The sequence below is a fragment of the Drosophila biarmipes genome, chromosome X, assembly GCF_025231255.1.
Source record: "Drosophila biarmipes strain raj3 chromosome X, RU_DBia_V1.1, whole genome shotgun sequence".
Lineage (NCBI taxonomy): Eukaryota > Metazoa > Arthropoda > Insecta > Diptera > Drosophilidae > Drosophila > Drosophila biarmipes.
Window position 1 is genome coordinate 13,745,878 of NC_066611.1, and position 17,842 is coordinate 13,763,719.

General features: G+C 49.9%; 4 protein-coding genes across 8 annotated transcripts; 1 reads left to right on the plus strand and 3 right to left on the minus strand.

The window, feature by feature from the left end:
* Positions 1-49: 49 nt before the first annotated feature.
* LOC108025784 (integrator complex subunit 6) lies at positions 50-9,054 on the minus strand. Of its 5 annotated transcripts, none has more exons than XM_017096405.3 (3): positions 8,867-9,054; positions 6,132-6,470; positions 50-5,266 (listed from the first exon to the last, which is right to left on the minus strand). In XM_017096405.3, the coding sequence occupies exon 3, from the start codon at positions 5,229-5,231 to the stop codon at positions 1,344-1,346; it is 3,888 nt and encodes a 1,295-aa protein (XP_016951894.1). In that variant the 5' UTR covers positions 5,232-5,266; positions 6,132-6,470; positions 8,867-9,054; the 3' UTR covers positions 50-1,343. The 5 variants fall into 5 exon arrangements, with proteins under 5 accessions (XP_016951894.1, XP_043949126.1, XP_043949127.1 ...); XM_044093191.2 differs by having other exon boundaries at positions 8,863-9,054; XM_044093192.2 differs by having other exon boundaries at positions 8,885-9,053.
* Positions 9,055-10,234: 1,180 nt separating this feature from the next.
* LOC108025920 (PHD finger protein 7) lies at positions 10,235-12,960 on the minus strand. The gene is made up of 3 exons (XM_017096607.3): positions 12,763-12,960; positions 12,158-12,657; positions 10,235-12,085 (listed from the first exon to the last, which is right to left on the minus strand). The coding sequence occupies exons 1-3, from the start codon at positions 12,865-12,867 to the stop codon at positions 10,894-10,896; spliced, it is 1,797 nt and encodes a 598-aa protein (XP_016952096.3). The 5' UTR covers positions 12,868-12,960; the 3' UTR covers positions 10,235-10,893.
* A 1,482-nt stretch (positions 12,961-14,442) lies between these two features.
* Positions 14,443-15,882, plus strand: LOC108025883 (delta(3,5)-Delta(2,4)-dienoyl-CoA isomerase, mitochondrial). Its single transcript, XM_017096559.3, has 4 exons — positions 14,443-14,598; positions 14,742-14,916; positions 14,987-15,611; positions 15,670-15,882. Exons 1-4 carry the CDS (start codon positions 14,547-14,549, stop codon positions 15,766-15,768), a joined length of 951 nt encoding a protein of 316 aa, XP_016952048.1. The 5' UTR covers positions 14,443-14,546; the 3' UTR covers positions 15,769-15,882.
* On the minus strand, positions 15,802-17,788 carry LOC108025882 (xaa-Pro aminopeptidase 3). The gene is made up of 2 exons (XM_017096557.3): positions 17,280-17,788; positions 15,802-17,223 (listed from the first exon to the last, which is right to left on the minus strand). Exons 1-2 carry the CDS (start codon positions 17,643-17,645, stop codon positions 15,958-15,960), a joined length of 1,632 nt encoding a protein of 543 aa, XP_016952046.1. The 5' UTR covers positions 17,646-17,788; the 3' UTR covers positions 15,802-15,957.
* Positions 17,789-17,842: the final 54 nt, after the last annotated feature.

Below are 17,842 nucleotides of genomic sequence, written 5' to 3' on the forward strand. Positions count from 1 at the left end.
TTCGGGATCCCAAAAACCAGAGATATCACACCCGCCCCAACACATGGTATTGAATGCAATGCTCCTCCTTTTATTTTCCTTTGATTTCGTGTTGTTTTCGGTTTGTTTTACTGCTGTTCTGCTGTTGATGTCTTATGAAATTTGTTAGATACGCATGTCTAAGTTGTACATAATTATTTAATCCTGAAGCAGTACCAAAGTCACTGCCCTCCGCCTAACTACTAGTAAACGTTTCCTCCTCTTGTTGTTGTTACTCAATTACTCACAGGTCATGCATACAAACATACACGTAAAAAAATAGTGCAAAAATGTATTACTTTTTCTTGGTTTTTATATATATATATATATAACAAACTGTACGTTTCTTTTTTGCTTATCGGTTTCATCTGCCTTTTAAATAATTATTGCGGGCTTTCCAAAGGCAATGCTGACACTGCGATTCGCATAAGTATTTAATAGTGGGAGCAAAAAGAATGCGGGGTTGAACCAAAAATACATTATAATACAATGATTTTAGATAATGAAACGCTGACCCGATTTAGGCAATAAATATATAGTTATGCAAGTGCTTCTCTTCTGTACGTTCTCTATTCGTTTTGGCTAAAATCAAAGCGAAGTGTTCTTGAAACAGGTCCAACAAAAATTGGCTAAAACGTATGAGGCTCAATAAGCTCAAGCTTTTCCTAGACTTTCCCTTTTTCGTTTGTTTTTCTTTTTATACACATACAATATACAATTATTTGATAAAAGTCTAATGTAAATAATTCCTAATTCCTTAGACGTACAAGAGAAAAATAATTGTTTAAGTATTACTAGGTAAAAAAAAAAAGTACAACTTAATTGGCTGCTACAAAAAATCATTTCGTTTTCGGGTTTTCTTCTCTTTTTAAGTTTTATCGTTAACTAGGGGCTAGCTTAAGTTTTTCTATATATATATGTATATTAATTACATGTATCTTGCCTGCTCGGCGAGTGGATCTTAATCCGCACGCCCTACAAAACTCCTAGACTCATTAAATACTAAGAAATCGCCCTCAAAAATGTGGTGTTTTCTCTGCTTTAGAATTGTTGCTGCTTGTTGATTTTGTTGTTTATGTTGTTGTTGTGGTTGTTGTGGTTGTTGGTTGTTTGGTATGCGACATAGTGGCTATATTCCCGGCGTTGATCCTGATCGCTATCCAGATCCTGCGGACTGGCTGTGGAGCCATCATCTATTTACAGTACATGGAAATTGACGAGAATTGTTTGGCTGCCGCGGCTGCTCTCCGATTTCGATTTCGTTGACATCACAGACAGATGGATTGGATGACCCCGCAGGCTCAGTGGTGCCACATGAGCCATCGTTAACTCTTGGCGACGGCCTGCTCCGCGCTGGCCCCCGCCGCCCCACCACCGGTGATTCCCCCACTCGCCAGTCCAGCAGTCAGCTGCTGCTTTCGGTCCCACCACTCCTGCAGGCTGGACACCATGCGATGCCGGCGGAAGCGCAACGACTCCCCAATGCACATCTCCACGAAATCCGACTGCATCTCATGGTCGCCCTTCACCAGATTCATGTGCTCCAGCAGCTGGGTATAGTCGCGCCCGGGTCGCCGAATATCCCGGAAGATCTGCAGGCGCAGTTCGATGTTGTGCTGCCGGGCCGCTTCGCGTTGCTCCTCGCTGAGCGTGAGGGGCAGCGATTGTCCCGGCGAGTTCATCCCCCCGTTGTTGTGCGTCGGCGATGAGCCGCAGCTGGAGTTGCTCTTGACCTCCAGCTTGCAGGGACTACTATTGTTGTGGCCCCGGTGGTTGTGATTGTTGCTTATCACAGAAGTGCCTGGCGCTCCAGCGGCCGTGCCACTGTTGTTATTATTGTGATGATTGAGACCACTGGCCCAGTAATAGTGGGGATTCCCGGCTCCGGTGCCGCCCACAAGTCCAGCCGTTCGTTTGAGAGCATCGAAACTATTGCCACCCAGCGGGGCATGATCCTCGGGGGAGGCTCCTCCGCTGTCCGTACTCCCATTGCCATTCAAATTGCTGCTGGTGGCTCCCGCTCCTCCGGAGGAGCCACCGCTGGTTCCATTGTGGCAGGTCTGCAGTATCCGCGAGATCTCCGAGGCATCGTTGATGTCGTTGTGGCTGAAGTAGGCACTGGAACTGGAGCTGGACACGAGTCCTGAGGAGGTGGAAGCGATGACACTGCTTGTTGCCAGCGTCGTTGGCGGCACCAAGGACAGCGGCGACGGCGGAGAGATGGCAGAACTATGCGAATGGTAGCCATTGGCCAGGGGCAGCAGTCCCGGCTTGTTTATGCTCAGCAGTCCTGCACCCGCACCGGTCACCGCTCCGCCCAGGGAGCTCAGGTTGTCCAGCGGCGAGCTCAGGCCGCCCAGATTGCTGCTGTAGGCCGCATGCGTGGTCAGCCCGTTGAGGGGCACATAGAGCACTCCCGAGGAACTGGCGCTGGTGGAAGTGGGGGAACTACTGCTACTGCCGGCTGCAGCGACGGGGCAAACTTCGCTGCCATTGCTGGCCTGGATCACAGATGCGGCTGGTGTTGCGGCTGCAAGAGCTGGTATTGTGGCACCGGTCGGTTCGCTAGCCGGAGGTACACCCGGCCCCAAAGTGCTGGCGAGCGAGGATTCCGTTTCGCCCGTTGTCGCATCATCGATGATGCCATTGATAAAGTTGTGCACATAGCCGTTGAGCGGTGTGTCCTGGTCGCTAGTCTCCTCCTCATTGAAATCGAAACCGATGCCCAAGCGATCCGTATGCGACATGGACATCCCGGAATCGCTGGTCGATGCCTCCGATACGGAGCTCACAAAGCTACTGTTGCTATTGCTGTCCTCGTCGAAGCAACTGGCACTGGCACTGCCATCGGCTCCGCCAGTGGAATCGCAGGCTATGGATGACGCGGCGCCCGGTATTGGTGTCCCCGGCGCACTGCCCGTCGTTGAGGAGACAGAGCTGGAGCAGGAAGATCGCGAATCCGTTGATATTCGTCGAAATTCAAAGGCACGTGGCAGTGGACCGGCTTTCCTCTTTCGCCCCCTCGTCGTGCCATCGAGTTTCTTGGAGGAACCAGCACTGCCACCGGCTCCAAGCATGAGTCCCGACATTCCGCCGCCCATGCCGGGCATCCCAGGACCCCCGCCACCGCCTGGCGAGGAGCCCGGCGCCGAGGGTCCTCCGCCCGTGGGCGAGCCCGATCCGGAAGGAGAACCGGGTGGAGCACCACCCGGTCCGTTGCCATTTGGCGACTTCATTGGCGCCACATCGCTCAGGTCCGCCTCGTCCACCATCACCATGTGCTTGTCCTTCTTGTAGGGGTTGCCAAACATGTGCTGCCGCACATTCGTCGGCTCGATCTCACGCAGCGGATTGTCCTTGTTCTTGAGGTACTCCTGGTAGTTGCCCATCTCGGCAATGGGCAGGCAGTGGCCCGAGTCCTTGGCCACCAGCGAGGCGGGTCGCAGGAACGTCTCCCGCATCCTGGCTATTTCCTCCACCAAATCCCGCCGTGGTATATCGAAGGGATTGCGGTACGTCTTCGCAGACGATTGATGCGTCAGCTGCGGCACCACAATCGTATAGTTATCCACGGGCTCGATTTCCGCATGCAACTTGGCGAATGTGTCGCGCAGCAGTGGATGCCGCACCAAATCCCTGCGCAACGCGGCGCCGGTGCAAAGTTTAGCCGTCTCCACCTGGCGATACGGCGGCTTCGGTTGCTTCAATTGCTTATAGACCTTCAGGCAGAGATTCTCCTGATCCTGCTTGGCCGTATTCTTGATGTGCTTCAGCTGATTGGCGATCGTCGGCGACAGGTAGTTGTCCACGTTCTCCGGGAGCAGGAACTGCAGCAGCTGGTACGGCACATTGATGTTGACCAGGGCCTTGCGCAAGAACGGGCAGTAATACGGCGGTATGGAGCGCACGTAGGCGTTGAATTTGTACATCAGATCGTTTGGCGGACTCATGTTGTACTTGTGGATGAGGTCGTGCAGGATGGGCAGCAGCGCTGGATAATTGTAGGCCAGTACGTAGAGGTGCACCTGCGAGAAGTTCGGCGCCGCCTTGAGGTAGCCAAAGGGCAGCTCGAACCCGTGCATCCCATTGGTGACAATCACCTGCCAGCACTTGTTCATCTCGCGCTTGTTGAGAATCTGCAGCGTCAGCGGACAGCCCTCAATCTCGTACTTGTCCACCGGGAAGCTGCGCACCAACTGCGGCTCATCCACCGCCGGCGTCAGGATCTTCAGCTTGGGATGTGCGTCGCGGGGCGGCAGCGTGATCGCCTTGGAGTCCGGCCAATAGGGCTCCGGCAGCGGCCAATAGCCGATGGGGAAGGTCTTCTGCGTGATGTGCTTCTGCACGTAGATCATCTTCTTCACCGGCTGGAAGACAATGTCGGGTGGTGGATCCGCTCCGGACGTCAATGATATGCCAGAGCCGGTGATCGATATCGATCCGGTGCCCGCCGAGCCACCGGAGGCAGCGCTGGCACCCGCCTCCTTCGGCAGCAGTGGCTCAAACTGCAGCACCACACCAGGCTGAACCTTCTGGACCAGACTCTCGATGCACTGGTTCAGGACGTAGTGGCTTCGGACGCGATACGACCGTCCACCCGTCACCTCGCACATCCGTTCGATGGGCGAATCATCGTGCGGCACCTTGCCATCCACCCGCTCGTCGATCTTGTTGCCCGGCATGCGGAGGACCAGCGAGAAGAGTCGCTGATCCCATCGAAAGGGCTCCTTGGTGAACTTTGTGCCCGGTATTTGGTTGCTCAGCGGCAGTATGATCTCCTGGTGGACACCGTTGCGGTACGAATACCGTCCGCCGTCCGTGATCACAATGATGACCGATGGTTCCAGGTAGAAGGGACACCGGCCCTGGCCGTACGTATCGATGCCCGACTGCATCCGATTCAGATTCAACAGATCGAAGGCGTTGCGCAGCGATTCACCCATCGAGGTGAGGCCGTGGCTCTGCAGGTTCTTCAGCTCGTTCATGAAGGTGGCATGGTTCTCCTTCCAGCCAGCCTTCACATTCGCCGGCGGCTCCTCGAACGTGAGCAGCATGTAGCGATCGCCCAGGCAGTCCTGCGTCCGCTGGCGATACTTCAGGAACGTCTCCACGGCGCCCTTGGCTATGTCCAGATACGTCTTTTGCACCCCATTCACATACGCCTTCTGGCACATGGACGACGAGGTGTCCACCAGGAAGAGTATGATTGTCATGGCGGTGGTCGATCCTGCCTTGTAGCTCTGTTATCCTTGAAAGGAGAAGAGAAAAGCGGTTTAGAAGTAGCCAAAAGATGAATGATATATCTTAAGAAGGGTTGCACTCCGATTCTACATCAGCTGTTATGGGTTGTGGGGTTTCGTTTTTATGATAAAATCCAGGTTTAGTCCCTGAAAAGGATTGTTTTCCTATTGCTTTACGGATACCCTTAATCATGCGTTAATGGTTTGCCTTATTTACTATGTTTAAGCATAGAAATTGTGCTTTTTCTTAAAAAACAATATTATTGCAACTATAAGTACGTTGATTGGGATTAATATACTTTTCTTCATAGAATTATTCAAGAATACAATATTGTAGCATTTTTTAAACGTTTTGCTAACCATAGAGTAAGTAAAAGTCGGTTTCTTGGTACCTCTATAATAGAAGTATTCATACATAATTAAATTAAACCATGACGCAATTTGTTTCTAAGACAAAACAAATTGAAATCTCACAGTGATGCACCAAAATAAAATGAGTAGAGTTTAGAGCCCAAAAATAGAATTTTTATATGCAATGCGGGGAGAAATACGAGTTTAAAAACCTTGTTTATAAACAGCAAACAGAACCCGAAGCAGAAATGTAATTAAATTTATCAATCGAGTTTGCAAATTCCTAAATGAAAATACTACGTTACTACTAAAATTTCACCATCAATCACAGCTAAACGAAATTTACACCTTAAAATACCTCCAATTTTATTAATTTTTGTTCTTTTATGCAATTCTACTGGTTTAATTTCGAAAAAAATTTTGTTTTAATTTGATTTTTCGATTTCACCAAGTTTTGAAAGCGTTATCGGTAAACGCTTTCGAATCGATTTGCGCATTAATCGACAATCGAGCCCTACTTACTTGATCCGTTATCGTCGATCCTTTTATCTCACGTTCTCTTTTCACCGAGCTCGGTTGCACTTTCTCCCTCTCTTTCGCTCGCTCTCTTTTTCGTCTGGCTGTCTTTTCACCGTTGCTATCTCTCTTGGTGTGTGGGTGTGTGTTTAGTTTTTGTTTACGTTGTTAGCAGCTCTCTTCGTCGGCTTGTTGCTGCTTCTGCTGATTCTCTGGCTTTTGCTTTTGCTGTTCTTGTCCTGGGCTTGATCGATTTGCTCTTTTTCTGCGTTTCGCTGTCCCGCTCTTATGGTACATGTTGCGTGAAACAGCTGACATTTGGGCTGGATAAACAACAACAACGAACTGCGAACGGGAGACGGGAGAGAAAAGGAAACGGTAATGAATCGGTAATGAAACGGGCATGCAACTGGTTGTCGATATCAATGGGTTGCGCATACGCACTGTGTGCGATTATCGATTAAGGGGGTGATATGGAGATAGTGGAGCTGCGTAATCACTATCATGCGCTATCACATACGAACTCTGGTTGTGCAAAACAAGTGCTAATTAAACAACAAAATGGAATCTAGTTCCCAGGGGGTCAGCCGTGGCAGTGTTTGGTCCTCGAGAGCTGTGGGTGGCGAGGGGGTGGCTAAATCGCTTTGACACAAATCCAAATCCACTCCACTCACTGGCCATCATGCCCCCCCCGCCCCTGCTCACGCCGCGTTCCATCTAATTTGTCTGCGCCCCTGCCTCCTTCTCTTTCTATTGATGCCCCACTACGGAGTCATTCACTCGGTGCCACCACTACTACGCTCTGCTGGCGTCGCCTAGAGATGAGCGCGTGCGCCAGGTGGGCGAACAGTCTGTCGAAAAAAAATTTTATTAAAAGAAATCCCACAAATAAAGGTGACCTAGTGTAAAATCCTTTTAAAGGACCATATTGGTACACACCAACCTTCTTTTTTCATGAATAGCAAATAATCAGATAATCTATATTATTTTCATGTGAAATGAATTGATGCTAAAATATGTTAGTAAAAGAAATCCAGAAAAATTAACAAAAATTATTTAACCCTTATAGACAACTCTCCTCACTATCAAAAAAAAAAAAGCAAGGTAAAAGGTAACCGTAAAGTAAATCGATTACACAATGCCAGCGCTCACGATCGTGAGTGTGTGTGCGAGCGGAGCGGAGCACGACCTACGCATCTCTGGCGGAGAGCAAGGGAGATGGGTGAGCAGTGGGTCAGCAGTGAGCGGGGGAGCAGGAGGCTGAGGCCAGGGGGAGGAATGCGGGAGCGATTACCAAAGCCGGGATAACGATAACGATCACTCGGCGATCGCGATCGCACGCTTAACCCATTTCCCTGGTCGGAAAATGGGGGCAAGGCAAGCGCAGTTGGGAAATGCTATTGCCAGGGGAGCCGTAATTGTCTTGCATTCGAGTGCAAAACATTCAATTTCTATTTGAATAAGAGCGCAAACACACGCACACACACACACAAAAACACTAGCGCACATGGATATGTGCACACGCAAACACACGGGCAGAGCGGCGACGCAGGGTTGCCAGACCTCCACACCGTCGAAAGGTGAAAAAGGCTGCGAAATGTAAGAGACTTCCAATTAATTTCACCGAATTGTCGCGAGGGGAAAGTCACAGTTTCTGGGTTAACCGACTGGTGTGCGATTTACGGCCCATCTGGCAACCCTGCGGCCGTGTGGGTAGGGGTGACGGGTGGCTGCGGGGGGGGATAAGTCGGCCTATTGTGCTTGATGGCAATCCACAAAGCTCACACACACGTCTCGAAAACGACTCTACAGCGCCGAGCACTTCGAGTAATCGAGTTTTTGCGGCTAATTAATCTCGAGGCAGCGATGTTTTGGCCCACAAAATGGCACGGCTCCTCGTCGGAATTCACTTATGCAGCCGCGCCAGGGTTGCCAGGGCACGGCGCTCGCTGGACAGGCGACGGGGCAAACACACTGTTTTTTGGCTTTGGAAAATCAGGGGCCGTTCGAGAGGGGTGCCCAAGCCTTTGATTGGTGGTCATTTTTCATTCGGATGACCTTAATTTGCATGTGATAATGCTGATTAGTGCAGCCGTGCTATCGCCGGGCAATCGTTATCGCCAGAGTTGCAGCCCGCACGCGTATCGACTGCCCGCCAAAGCTTTCGAATTTCGAAAGGCCTGCCGTGGCAAAAGTGCGATTTTTAAGGATCGCTTGCTAAATATTTAGGTTTTTTAATTTTTTCGCTTTCTTAAAAAAAAAAATCACTCGCACACACATCCGCACCGGCAGCATCGTCGGGTTAGAGTTTGGTGGGGGGAAAAATGAAAACAAAAATAAAAAAATAATTGCACTCAACAAAAAGAATGTCTCTCTCCTCCAAATACTTGCAATAATTTTCGATTAGCTTCTATATGCCGCGCCACGATTTTTTATTCTGTTATATTTTTACTTTGTGCCAACAGAAATTTATCACCACCGCGCGAGAGCGAGAACACACATCCACACACACATCCACACACACGCACACCACACACACACATACACACACGGCACACTGAGCGGGAGCGGGAGGAGTGTGTGGCGCTCTCTTTCGCTCTGCCGCGAAGGTGCATGGGCGAGAACGACCGACAGAACTGACGCGACTAACGGTCGGCCCGACCGAACGACCGTCGCTAGTGCCGTCCCCCTCTCGCACGCTGGACTCGCATATCGGGGAGTTGTTGCTTACACGAACACACATGCACAAGCACACGCACACTGGCGCCTCGTCACTGTTGTTGCGCTGCCGTCGTCCGCTCCTGCTGCTGCTTCTTCGTAGTACTACTCGTTCGGTCTCTTCGGATTTTCCTTTTTCCTTTGCCTTGCTGCAACCAACACAACCTTTTTCACGAGCAGCGCTCTGATTACTGTGTAGATGTGGGGAATCGCCGATGTAAACATCGATGTCATGGGTCACCGATGTTTTCAAGTCATCGGTAATCGGTGGCACTGATGGTTTCCAGTCTTCCATCCCTATTCCCGCCAATGCTGCCAGAAGCACACAAATTACTTACGGTACTTTCGCTCCAGTAAATCTTCCATCTCGCTTATTTACTGACACTTAGCAACAATGCTATCTCCCTTTGTTACTGCATTTACAGTTGCACACAACACACAAATCTTTAATATGAATTCCACCGCAAAGCGTGATAGGTGACAGTTAAGCTCTGGCAACTCTATATAATTATTGCGCCTGCCAGATTGGTAGAAATACATAAATATGTCTTACTTTTAAAAAGTTTCTTTTTTATTCAGTGGCAATGGAAATTAATTTCCATATTTTATTAAGACGATTGAAAAAAATGGTAATACTGGCTTGCACACCCTTTTCCTTCAATACAATTAAGTTTATTACATGCGAATGGAAGAAAATAATCGGTTTAATAATCGGTCACACATTTTTCCGTCGGTCCGTCATCTCTGTCAGTTGAGATTAAATATAAACATGAGCAAACTTTATTTAACTTTTAAGGAAATTTATGATTTCCCTAGCATAAACGGAGTAAATTATAATAACTAAGAAAATTTAACAGCTGTTGGGAGTTCAAAATCTAAAAAGTGGCCACCAAAACGAGTCAACTCCTTTTCGGGGATAGGATTTATAGTTCATAAAAAAGCTAATTCAAATTCAATTCTTGCAAAACATTTATTAAATGTTGGTTCTGAAGCACCATCTACTTTTTAAGCACTTCTAAAAAATTATACGTATTATGTTTTTAGTCGAATAAATAAAATGCGGAATGACTATTTTCACATTTTTATAAATTTTGTCCTGCAAGGCCAAATTAATACAAAAAAATGTTTTTTTTTTTAATTCACAAGTCAGTTTAAAATGTGAAAATTATTGCAAAAAAAATTGTAACGAACTAAAAACTAAATGTCTAGTAGTTTGTTTATATGATACGGATCTAACATATTTTTACAGTTTCAGTTGTATTTTGATAAATATTAATATTTATTTATTATTGCTAAAAGTTATAATACAATAAAAGGGCTGTATTTACATTTATTGAAAATTATCATTAATAATTTTCCTATTTTATTAAAAAATTTAACGTTTTTACCGGTTTGGTAAATAAGAACCCTTGTTTTATTCATATTTATGTACCGTCCAATTCGAGTGTGGTTTTTTGTATAGTAATACATTTTTGGATGAACATGTTTACATAATATTTTGTACTGTGTCAAATGCTGCTTATGCGTCGTTACAGAGAAAAGCCATTCAAAACTCATATTTCATTGAATTGTATAACTTCTTTAGTTTTACGAAAATTTAAAAGAAAAACCAGTGGACGGGGTTCTAACAAGGTGGAAAAATTTAGCATTCAATTTTTTTGAATGTTTTATCCTCAACACCTTGAGTATGTCATTGCTTCCAAAAATTGTAAATTGTAAATTTTATGCAAACAGAAAACAGAAAAAAAATAATTTTTCCTTAGTTTTCTTTTTCAATAACAAATTTTCCAAAAATTTGTATAATCTTCGAATAAATACGTTTTTGAATGGCTTTTCAAAGAAAAAGGCCCTAATAATACCATTTGTGGGGAGATCTGTGTTCACCTACCACTGGCGTGGTACCACTGGGTGGTATGGCGTGGGGCAAACGATGTTTAAACGTAACATAAACTAAAATAGCTGCAGCGGATGTAACGCCCGCATTGGGATCCGCTGCATGGTCAGTGTTTTGTACATGGAATGCTGTCTTTAGAGTATTAGTTCGCTGTCCCTACTTGCGGTGGGCCATGTAGCTGGGCAAGCGGTTGCGAGTTCTGTTTGCCACGCAAGACACATCCATGTCGCGAGCCGCGTTCGAGCTGGTCATGGTCCGGCGGCGCACGTTCCTTCCTGCTGGCGCCTGGCCGTTAGAGCGACTGGCAACGGCCTCCGGAGTCATCGACGTGCGGCGCATGCTATTGCCTGGTGGAGTCTTGGCAATGGAGCGACTGGCGGTGGAGCTGGCCATGGTCATGCGACGCATGGTTATTCCTTGTGGCGTCTGGTTGTTGGCACGAGCTTCAACGGCCTCCGGGGTGACAGAGCGCAAGTAGCGAGCAGTGGCGAAGTTCGGCGACATGGAGCGCAAGTAGCGCCGGCTGGCTGGCATAGCCGATGGGGATGGCGACACGGCGCGTTTCTTTGGTCGGCGCTTGTTCTTCTTCTTGTCAGTATTATCATTGTCCGAATCCTCCTCCTCGCTATCGAACCTTTTGGCTGGCATTGTGCGACGGGAGCGCAAAGAACGACGGGCGCCGCTAGATGAGGAGCCGGAGGGCTCGGTGTTCTCCTGGTTATTATTCTGGGCCGACAGACGAAGGCTGCTGCGACGCGGTGCGGCCACAGCTGCTGCAGCCGCACTGGAACGGGTTGACCTGCGCCGGTTAGCTTGCGTACGGGCAGCCGCCGCCGCCGCCGCAGCCGCAGAGGTGGAGGGCTGCTCATCATCAGACGACTCAGCGACTGTATGCTGAGTGCGTTGGGCCAACCGTTCGAACACTTCCTCGTCGTCCCCGGTGTCATCGCTATCATCCCAGCCGGAGGTATACAGCTTGGACGGCACACTATCGCGCTCGTTCCCCATGGCGGCCGCGTTTTCAGACATGGGGGGAGTCCGTCGGTTAGAGGACTCCTGGGCGAAGGGCACAAAATCACTTTCATCGGAGTTTACCGACTCGTTGTCAGACTTAGCCATGGACCGCGGAGTGGGCATGACGGGCAAGCAAACGTAGCAGACGTAAGTGCAATATACTTGGGAGACGCACACGGCATGGGACGGATTGGAGCCGCAAGTGCTGCAGTATATCAGCGAGAGCGAGTTGTCACTGCGGCCGGCCATTGCCCTGCATACCTTGGCAACGCAGGCAATGTCGCGACGGAAGTGTTCGGCGTATGCATTAGGCTCTGTCTCCCAAATTGCATCCCTATCAAAAAGGATCAATGCATTGATTAGGATTAAAGAATATATATATATGTTCGATTCGGGGCGGACTCACTGGCTAGACACGGCGATGCCCATGAGGGTGACGTCGTGGAACTCCTGTGTGTTGTTGCACAGCGGGCACTTGAAGAAGTAGCCAGAGGTGTTGGCATACTTCTGGAGGCATCTGCGGTGGTACCAGCCGTTCTGGCAGCATGGCGAATAGAGCATGTTCACCGCATTGAAGCGCTTGCCCTTCTCGATCAGTTGCTCCGTGCAGATGACACAGATGGCATCGTCGCTGGTCGGACGACGGTGATGGGTGATCACATGCTGGTGGCAAAAGGACTTGTACGTGCCCCTGAATTGGTTCTGGGCCAGGTTGTCGATGCCGCACTTGGTGTGGAAGGTGCGGCGGCAGCCGAACTTGCAGCAGCCGATGTTGGCACCCGGCTGGTGGCAGTAGCAGCAGATCAGGTGGCGGCAACGCCTGGCCTCGGCGACGATGTCGTCCTTGAGGAAGCGCAAGATGCCCACACGGCTGTTGCCGCGCTGCACGAGATTGGAGCTCAGGTACTGCAAGGGGTGCGGGCAGGGGCACAGAGAAAGGCAGGGCGGATGGGGGTTTCAGACGCTTTTGCCCGGAATTCGCTTAAAAATTGCAAAATTGCTTCCACTTACCAGGCAGTTGCGGTGCACCATTATATTGTACTCCACAATGGTGGGCCCGAAGGACACTTCATCTTTGGCCTCGCTGCTGCGACACAACACGCACATACGCACCATGTTCACAAGCCTTTTTTCCTTGATTTTTTTTTTAGGAAAGTGAAAACTAAAATGAAAAACTGAAAACTAAAATGAAAAGGCCGACCCGAGAGTTGTCGCGCGCTAAATGCCAATAAATCGGAGAGCAACCCTGCTGTCACTCGAGCTGCCAATGTTGCCAGTGTGGCCAGACCGGGCAGGCCAAGCCCGCCGAATTTGAACTATCTATCGATATCATTGTTATGCCAAGTAATTTTTGTTTACTTATTGATTATTTTTAAATATTTTATATTTTCCAAAACAGTCGGTCTTTTAGCTGTACGCCTTGATTTGGCTAAGCTACGGCCAAAAAACCTAAAAACAATAGATTTTTTTGGCTATAATCTGAAATTCAGAAAATCACAATGTGACCCCTTCAAAAAATGGAAAAATGGGTCAAAAAATAAATTCTTCCAAAAATGATGCAGATCGTTTGGAAATTAAGCTAGCTTTCCAAAACAGTCGGTCTTTTAGCTGTACGCCTTGATTTGGCTGCGCTACGGTCAAAAAACGTAAAAAATATACATTTTTTTAGCTAAAATCTGAAATTCAAAAAATCACGATGTGACCCCTTCAAAAAATGGAAAAATGGGTCAAAAAATAAATTCTTCCAAAAATAATGCAGATCGTTCGGAAATTAAGCTAGCTTTCCAAAACAGTCGGTCTTTTAGCTGTACGCCTTGATTTGGCTAAGCTACGGCCAAAAAACCTAAAAACAATAGATTTTTTTGGCTATAATCTGAAATTCAGAAAATCACGATGTGACCCCTTCAAAAAATGGAAAAATGGGTCAAAAAATAAATTCTTCCAAAAATAATGCAGATCGTTCGGAAATTAAGCTAGCTTTCCAAAACAGTCGGTCTTTTAGCTGTACGCCTTGATTTGGCTAAGCTACGGCCAAAAAACCTAAAAACAATAGATTTTTTTGGCTATAATCTGAAATTCAGAAAATCACGATGTGACCCCTTCAAAAAATGGAAAAATGGGTCAAAAAATAAATTCTTCCAAAAATAATGCAGATCGTTCGGAAATTAAGCTAGCTTTCCAAAACAGTCGGTCTTTTAGCTGTACGCCTTGATTTGGCTGAGCTACGATCAAAAAACCTCAAAATATTGAGTTCTTTTTGGCTAAATTCTGAAATTCAAAAAATCACGATGTGACCCCTTCAAAAAATGGAAAAATGGGTCAAAAAATAAATTCTTCCAAAAATAATGCAGATCGTTCGGAAATTAAGCTAGCTTTCCAAAACAGTCGGTCTTTTAGCTGTACGCCTTGATTTGGCTGCGCTACGGTCAAAAAACGTAAAAAATATACATTTTTTTAGCTAAAATCTGAAATTCAAAAAATCACGATGTGACCCCTTAAAAAAATGGAAAAATAAATTCTTGAAAAAATGATGCAGATCGTAAGCAAATTTACTCGCTTTCGAAAACAGTCGGTCGTTAAGCTGTGTGCCTTGGATTGGCCAAGCTACAATTGAAAAACCAAACTTGATCCCTGATTATCGATGTATAGTGATCAGTGATCGTTTTGCTCTTCTGAGCGCGGTCAATTTGAATCCCGCAGCCAGGTGGCAGCACTGCCACTTATCGATAAGCAAGCAAAACTAATTTCTCCCCGCAACAAGTTTATTTAATTTGAAATAGGTTTTCTACGCGATTATGTCGCTCTCCCGACTGAACACACTGATGAAGCTGGCGCCCAAGTCCACCGGTAGGTGCCTGAGACTCCGATAAGCCGAAATCCCGCCCGTCGGGTCCAAGAACTGGATTCGGTTCAAAGTCCGAAAGTGCTGGGGAACCGAACCTTTGCCTTTGTGTGAAGTCTATATCGCAGATCCATTCTATTCCCACCAGCCATTCGAACCATCCAGATGCAGCCCCAGAGAAACCTCTCGGCCCACGCCCACCCGGAAGCCGGGCCCACCGGTCACTTCAAGACCCTGGCCATCAGCTCGCCCAAGCCGTTCGTCTTCCATGTGGAGCTCCACCGTCCCAGCAAGTTCAATGCCATCAACAAGCAGATGTGGCTGTGGGTTTAGTTGTAGCTCTACCTCAGGTCCCGGTCCCAGATCCCTGGCTAACCTTCATTTCGCTTCCAGGGAGATCAAGGAGTGCATCGATGGGCTGGCCACCAATCCAGATTGCCGGGCTATAGTCGTGTCCGCCGCTGGAAAGCACTTCACCGCCGGCATCGACCTCAATGACATGATGAGCCTGGGCCAGACGATGGCCGAGATCGACGACTATGCGCGCAAGGGCGTCATCTTGGAGCGCATGATCAAGCTGTACCAGGACTCGATCAGCAGCCTGGAGCAGTGCCCCAAGCCGGTGATCACGGCGGTGCACAAGGCGTGCATTGGCGCAGGCGTGGACCTGATCACTGCCTCCGACATTCGCTACTGCACCGATGACGCCTTCTTCCAGGTCAAGGAGGTGGACATCGGCATGGCCGCCGATGTGGGCACCCTGCAGCGCCTGCCCAAGGCGGTGGGCAGTCAGTCGCTGGCCCGAGAGCTGTGCTACACCGGCCGTAAGTTCGAGGCGGCCGAGGCCCATTCCTCGGGTCTGGTGAGCCGCGTCTTCCCGGACAAGGAGTCCCTGCTGACCGGAGCCTTGGCCCTGGCCGAGCTCATTGCCAGCAAGAGCCCCATCGCCGTGCAGACCACCAAGCAGAATCTGACCTACTCGCTGGAGCACACCAACCAGGAGGGATTGGATCACATTGTGGGCAGACGAATATCTTTTGGAGAAACCAAAGCTAATTCAACTTTATCCTTTGCAGCGCCTGCTGAACAAGCTGAACCTGCAGTCGGAGGACTTTGCCCAGGCCGTGGCCGCCCAGTTGACCAAGGACGAGAAGCCCGTGTTCGCCAAGCTGTGATCAGAGATCCACCGCATAAAGAAAGAATTCAAATGGCGGAGGGATCGAATTTACAATGTAATTGCTTTGTCTGCATTCATAAATACACCAGCTGCCTTTACTTTAGGACTAGGACTGGCGTGCGAAATTATTTCGGGGACGATTGAAGGGCGCACCGACTTATGACTAGGAATTTAAAGCTCTGAGGGATCACAACGAAGCGGAGGCGCCGGAATCCGAATCCCTCTGCTGCTGTTGGCACAGCTCCTGCAGGGCGCGCGGATCCTTGACGCAGGCGTCCGTGAGGACCTCCACCTGGCCGTGTTCGTTGATCAGCAGGTCGTCCTCGATGCGGATGCCAATGCCGCGGAACTCGGGCGGCACATCGCCGCAATCCTGGCCAATATAGATGCCCGGCTCCACGGTGAAGACCATGCCGGGCACGATGCGTGTGTTGCGCGGCACATGCGGCGTGTCGTGGACGTCCATGCCCAGGTAGTGGGAGACGTGGTGCGGACAGAAGCGGTATCCCTGGCCGGCCAGCTCCTTGTAGTCGCTCACCGACTTGCTCACCAGCCCGATCTCCTGCAGGTACTTGCCCAGCTTGTAGCAGGTGGTCTCGAACAGTTGGTCGAGCGTCTCGCCGCCCGGCTTCATCACGGTGCCAATGATCTCGGCCTGCAGCTGGTGCAGCATCTCGTACAGCACGCGCTGTGGTTCCGTGAACTGCCCGCCAGCCGGCCAGGTGCGTGTGATGTCGCTGGTATAGCCGCCGTACTCGCAGCCGGCGTCCATCAGCACCATGTCCTGGGGACTCAGCAACTGGCTGTTGCTCACATAGTGGATCACGGTGGCATTCTTGCCGGCGGCCACCACGGGCGGATAGGCCAGGTGGCTGGCGTTGCGCATGCGGCACTTGTAGTCGATGGCCGCGAACAGGTGATGCTCCGATTGGCCTGGCCGCGTTTCGGCCATTACCTCGTTGAAGGAGCGAGAGGCTATGTCACAGGTGCGTCGCATCAGCTGCATCTCGGCGCGCGACTTGAGCAGCCGCATGGCCTCCAGGAAAGTGTAGGCGGGCAGCAGGGGACGCTGCTCCACGCCACTCAGACGCTGCATGTCCTCCGTCAGCGACGGCAGATCGGTGGTCTTCTTGTCGAACCAAATGTGTGGCTTCAGGGCGGCCGCCCGCTTGGCCAGCACCGCCTCCAGCATGTACAGCGGATGGGCCTCCGTGACGCCGAAGAGCGGCACGGCCAGCTCGGGCCCGGTGCGCGGACCATCCCAGAGCTCGGCATGCGGATCCTTGGGGCGCATAAACAGTTCGGACTGTACGTTCTGGGCCTCGTCGATGGTCAGCAGGAGCACGGCGTCCGGCTCCAGGCAGCCGGTGAGGTAGTAGAAGTCCGAGTTCTGGCGGAACACATAGGGGATCTTGCCGCTCATGTACTTCTTGGAACCGGCGCCCAGGACGAACTGTGGAGGATGTGGTTTTAGTGTTATGTATGTATGTTTTCTGGAGCAGATCTCACCATGTGACAGGGACTCGAGTGGCCGTTGAACTCGCCGCCAAAGCTGCGTGCGTAGGCGCGAATGTTCTGCATCAGCTGCGAGCGCCGCTCCTTGATCTCGCCCAGCTCCACGCCGGGAACCAGCTCATCCGGCTGGATGAGGTGCGGATGCGAGACGCTGGTGGGCTGGCCCAGGTTGCCCTTCTGCTGGCGCAGGATCTGGGCCACGCCGCGCACCTCCGCGGGGTCCACCGTGGCGCTGGGGCTGCGACTCCCCGAGGAGCTCGTCGTGGCTTGGTGCCTGCGGGGCCACAGGCACGTGGAGATGGCGGCGCTGCGGCGGGCGGTCGGAGCCATTAGGCGGTCCAGGCGCCTCAGGGCATTCATCGTGCTTCCGGTTCCTTTAATTGCCTTGCCTTGCCGCTTGAAATCCACAAAGTTCCCACATAAGAAATCCCAACTGACAAAAACAAAAACAACAAGGAACAGAATAAAAACAAAACCGAGAAGGGGCTGCCAGACAGTTGGGTAACAAGTGTCCCGCCGATTGACAGGTGGCGCTATCGATAACTGTTGCGCGCTCT

Excerpts from the sequence above, each read along its gene's own strand:
- LOC108025784 (XM_017096405.3), bottom strand. The coding sequence starts at position 5,231 with ATGACAATCATACTCTTCCTGGTGGACACCTCGTCGTCCATGTGCCAG.
- LOC108025920 (XM_017096607.3), bottom strand. The coding sequence starts at position 12,867 with ATGGTGCGTATGTGCGTGTTGTGTCGCAGCAGCGAGGCCAAAGATGAA. Across the intron at positions 12,658-12,762 it reads TGGTGCACCGCAACTGCCTG|TACCTGAGCTCCAATCTCGT; the intron begins GTAAGTGGAAGC and ends CACCCCTTGCAG. Across the intron at positions 12,086-12,157 it reads GGCATCGCCGTGTCTAGCCA|GGATGCAATTTGGGAGACAG; the intron begins GTGAGTCCGCCC and ends CCTTTTTGATAG.
- LOC108025883 (XM_017096559.3), top strand. The coding sequence starts at position 14,547 with ATGTCGCTCTCCCGACTGAACACACTGATGAAGCTGGCGCCCAAGTCC. Across the intron at positions 14,599-14,741 it reads GCTGGCGCCCAAGTCCACCG|CCATTCGAACCATCCAGATG; the intron begins GTAGGTGCCTGA and ends TATTCCCACCAG. Across the intron at positions 14,917-14,986 it reads ATCAACAAGCAGATGTGGCT|GGAGATCAAGGAGTGCATCG; the intron begins GTGGGTTTAGTT and ends TTTCGCTTCCAG.
- LOC108025882 (XM_017096557.3), bottom strand. The coding sequence starts at position 17,645 with ATGAATGCCCTGAGGCGCCTGGACCGCCTAATGGCTCCGACCGCCCGC. Across the intron at positions 17,224-17,279 it reads ACTCGAGTCCCTGTCACATG|TTCGTCCTGGGCGCCGGTTC; the intron begins GTGAGATCTGCT and ends CATCCTCCACAG.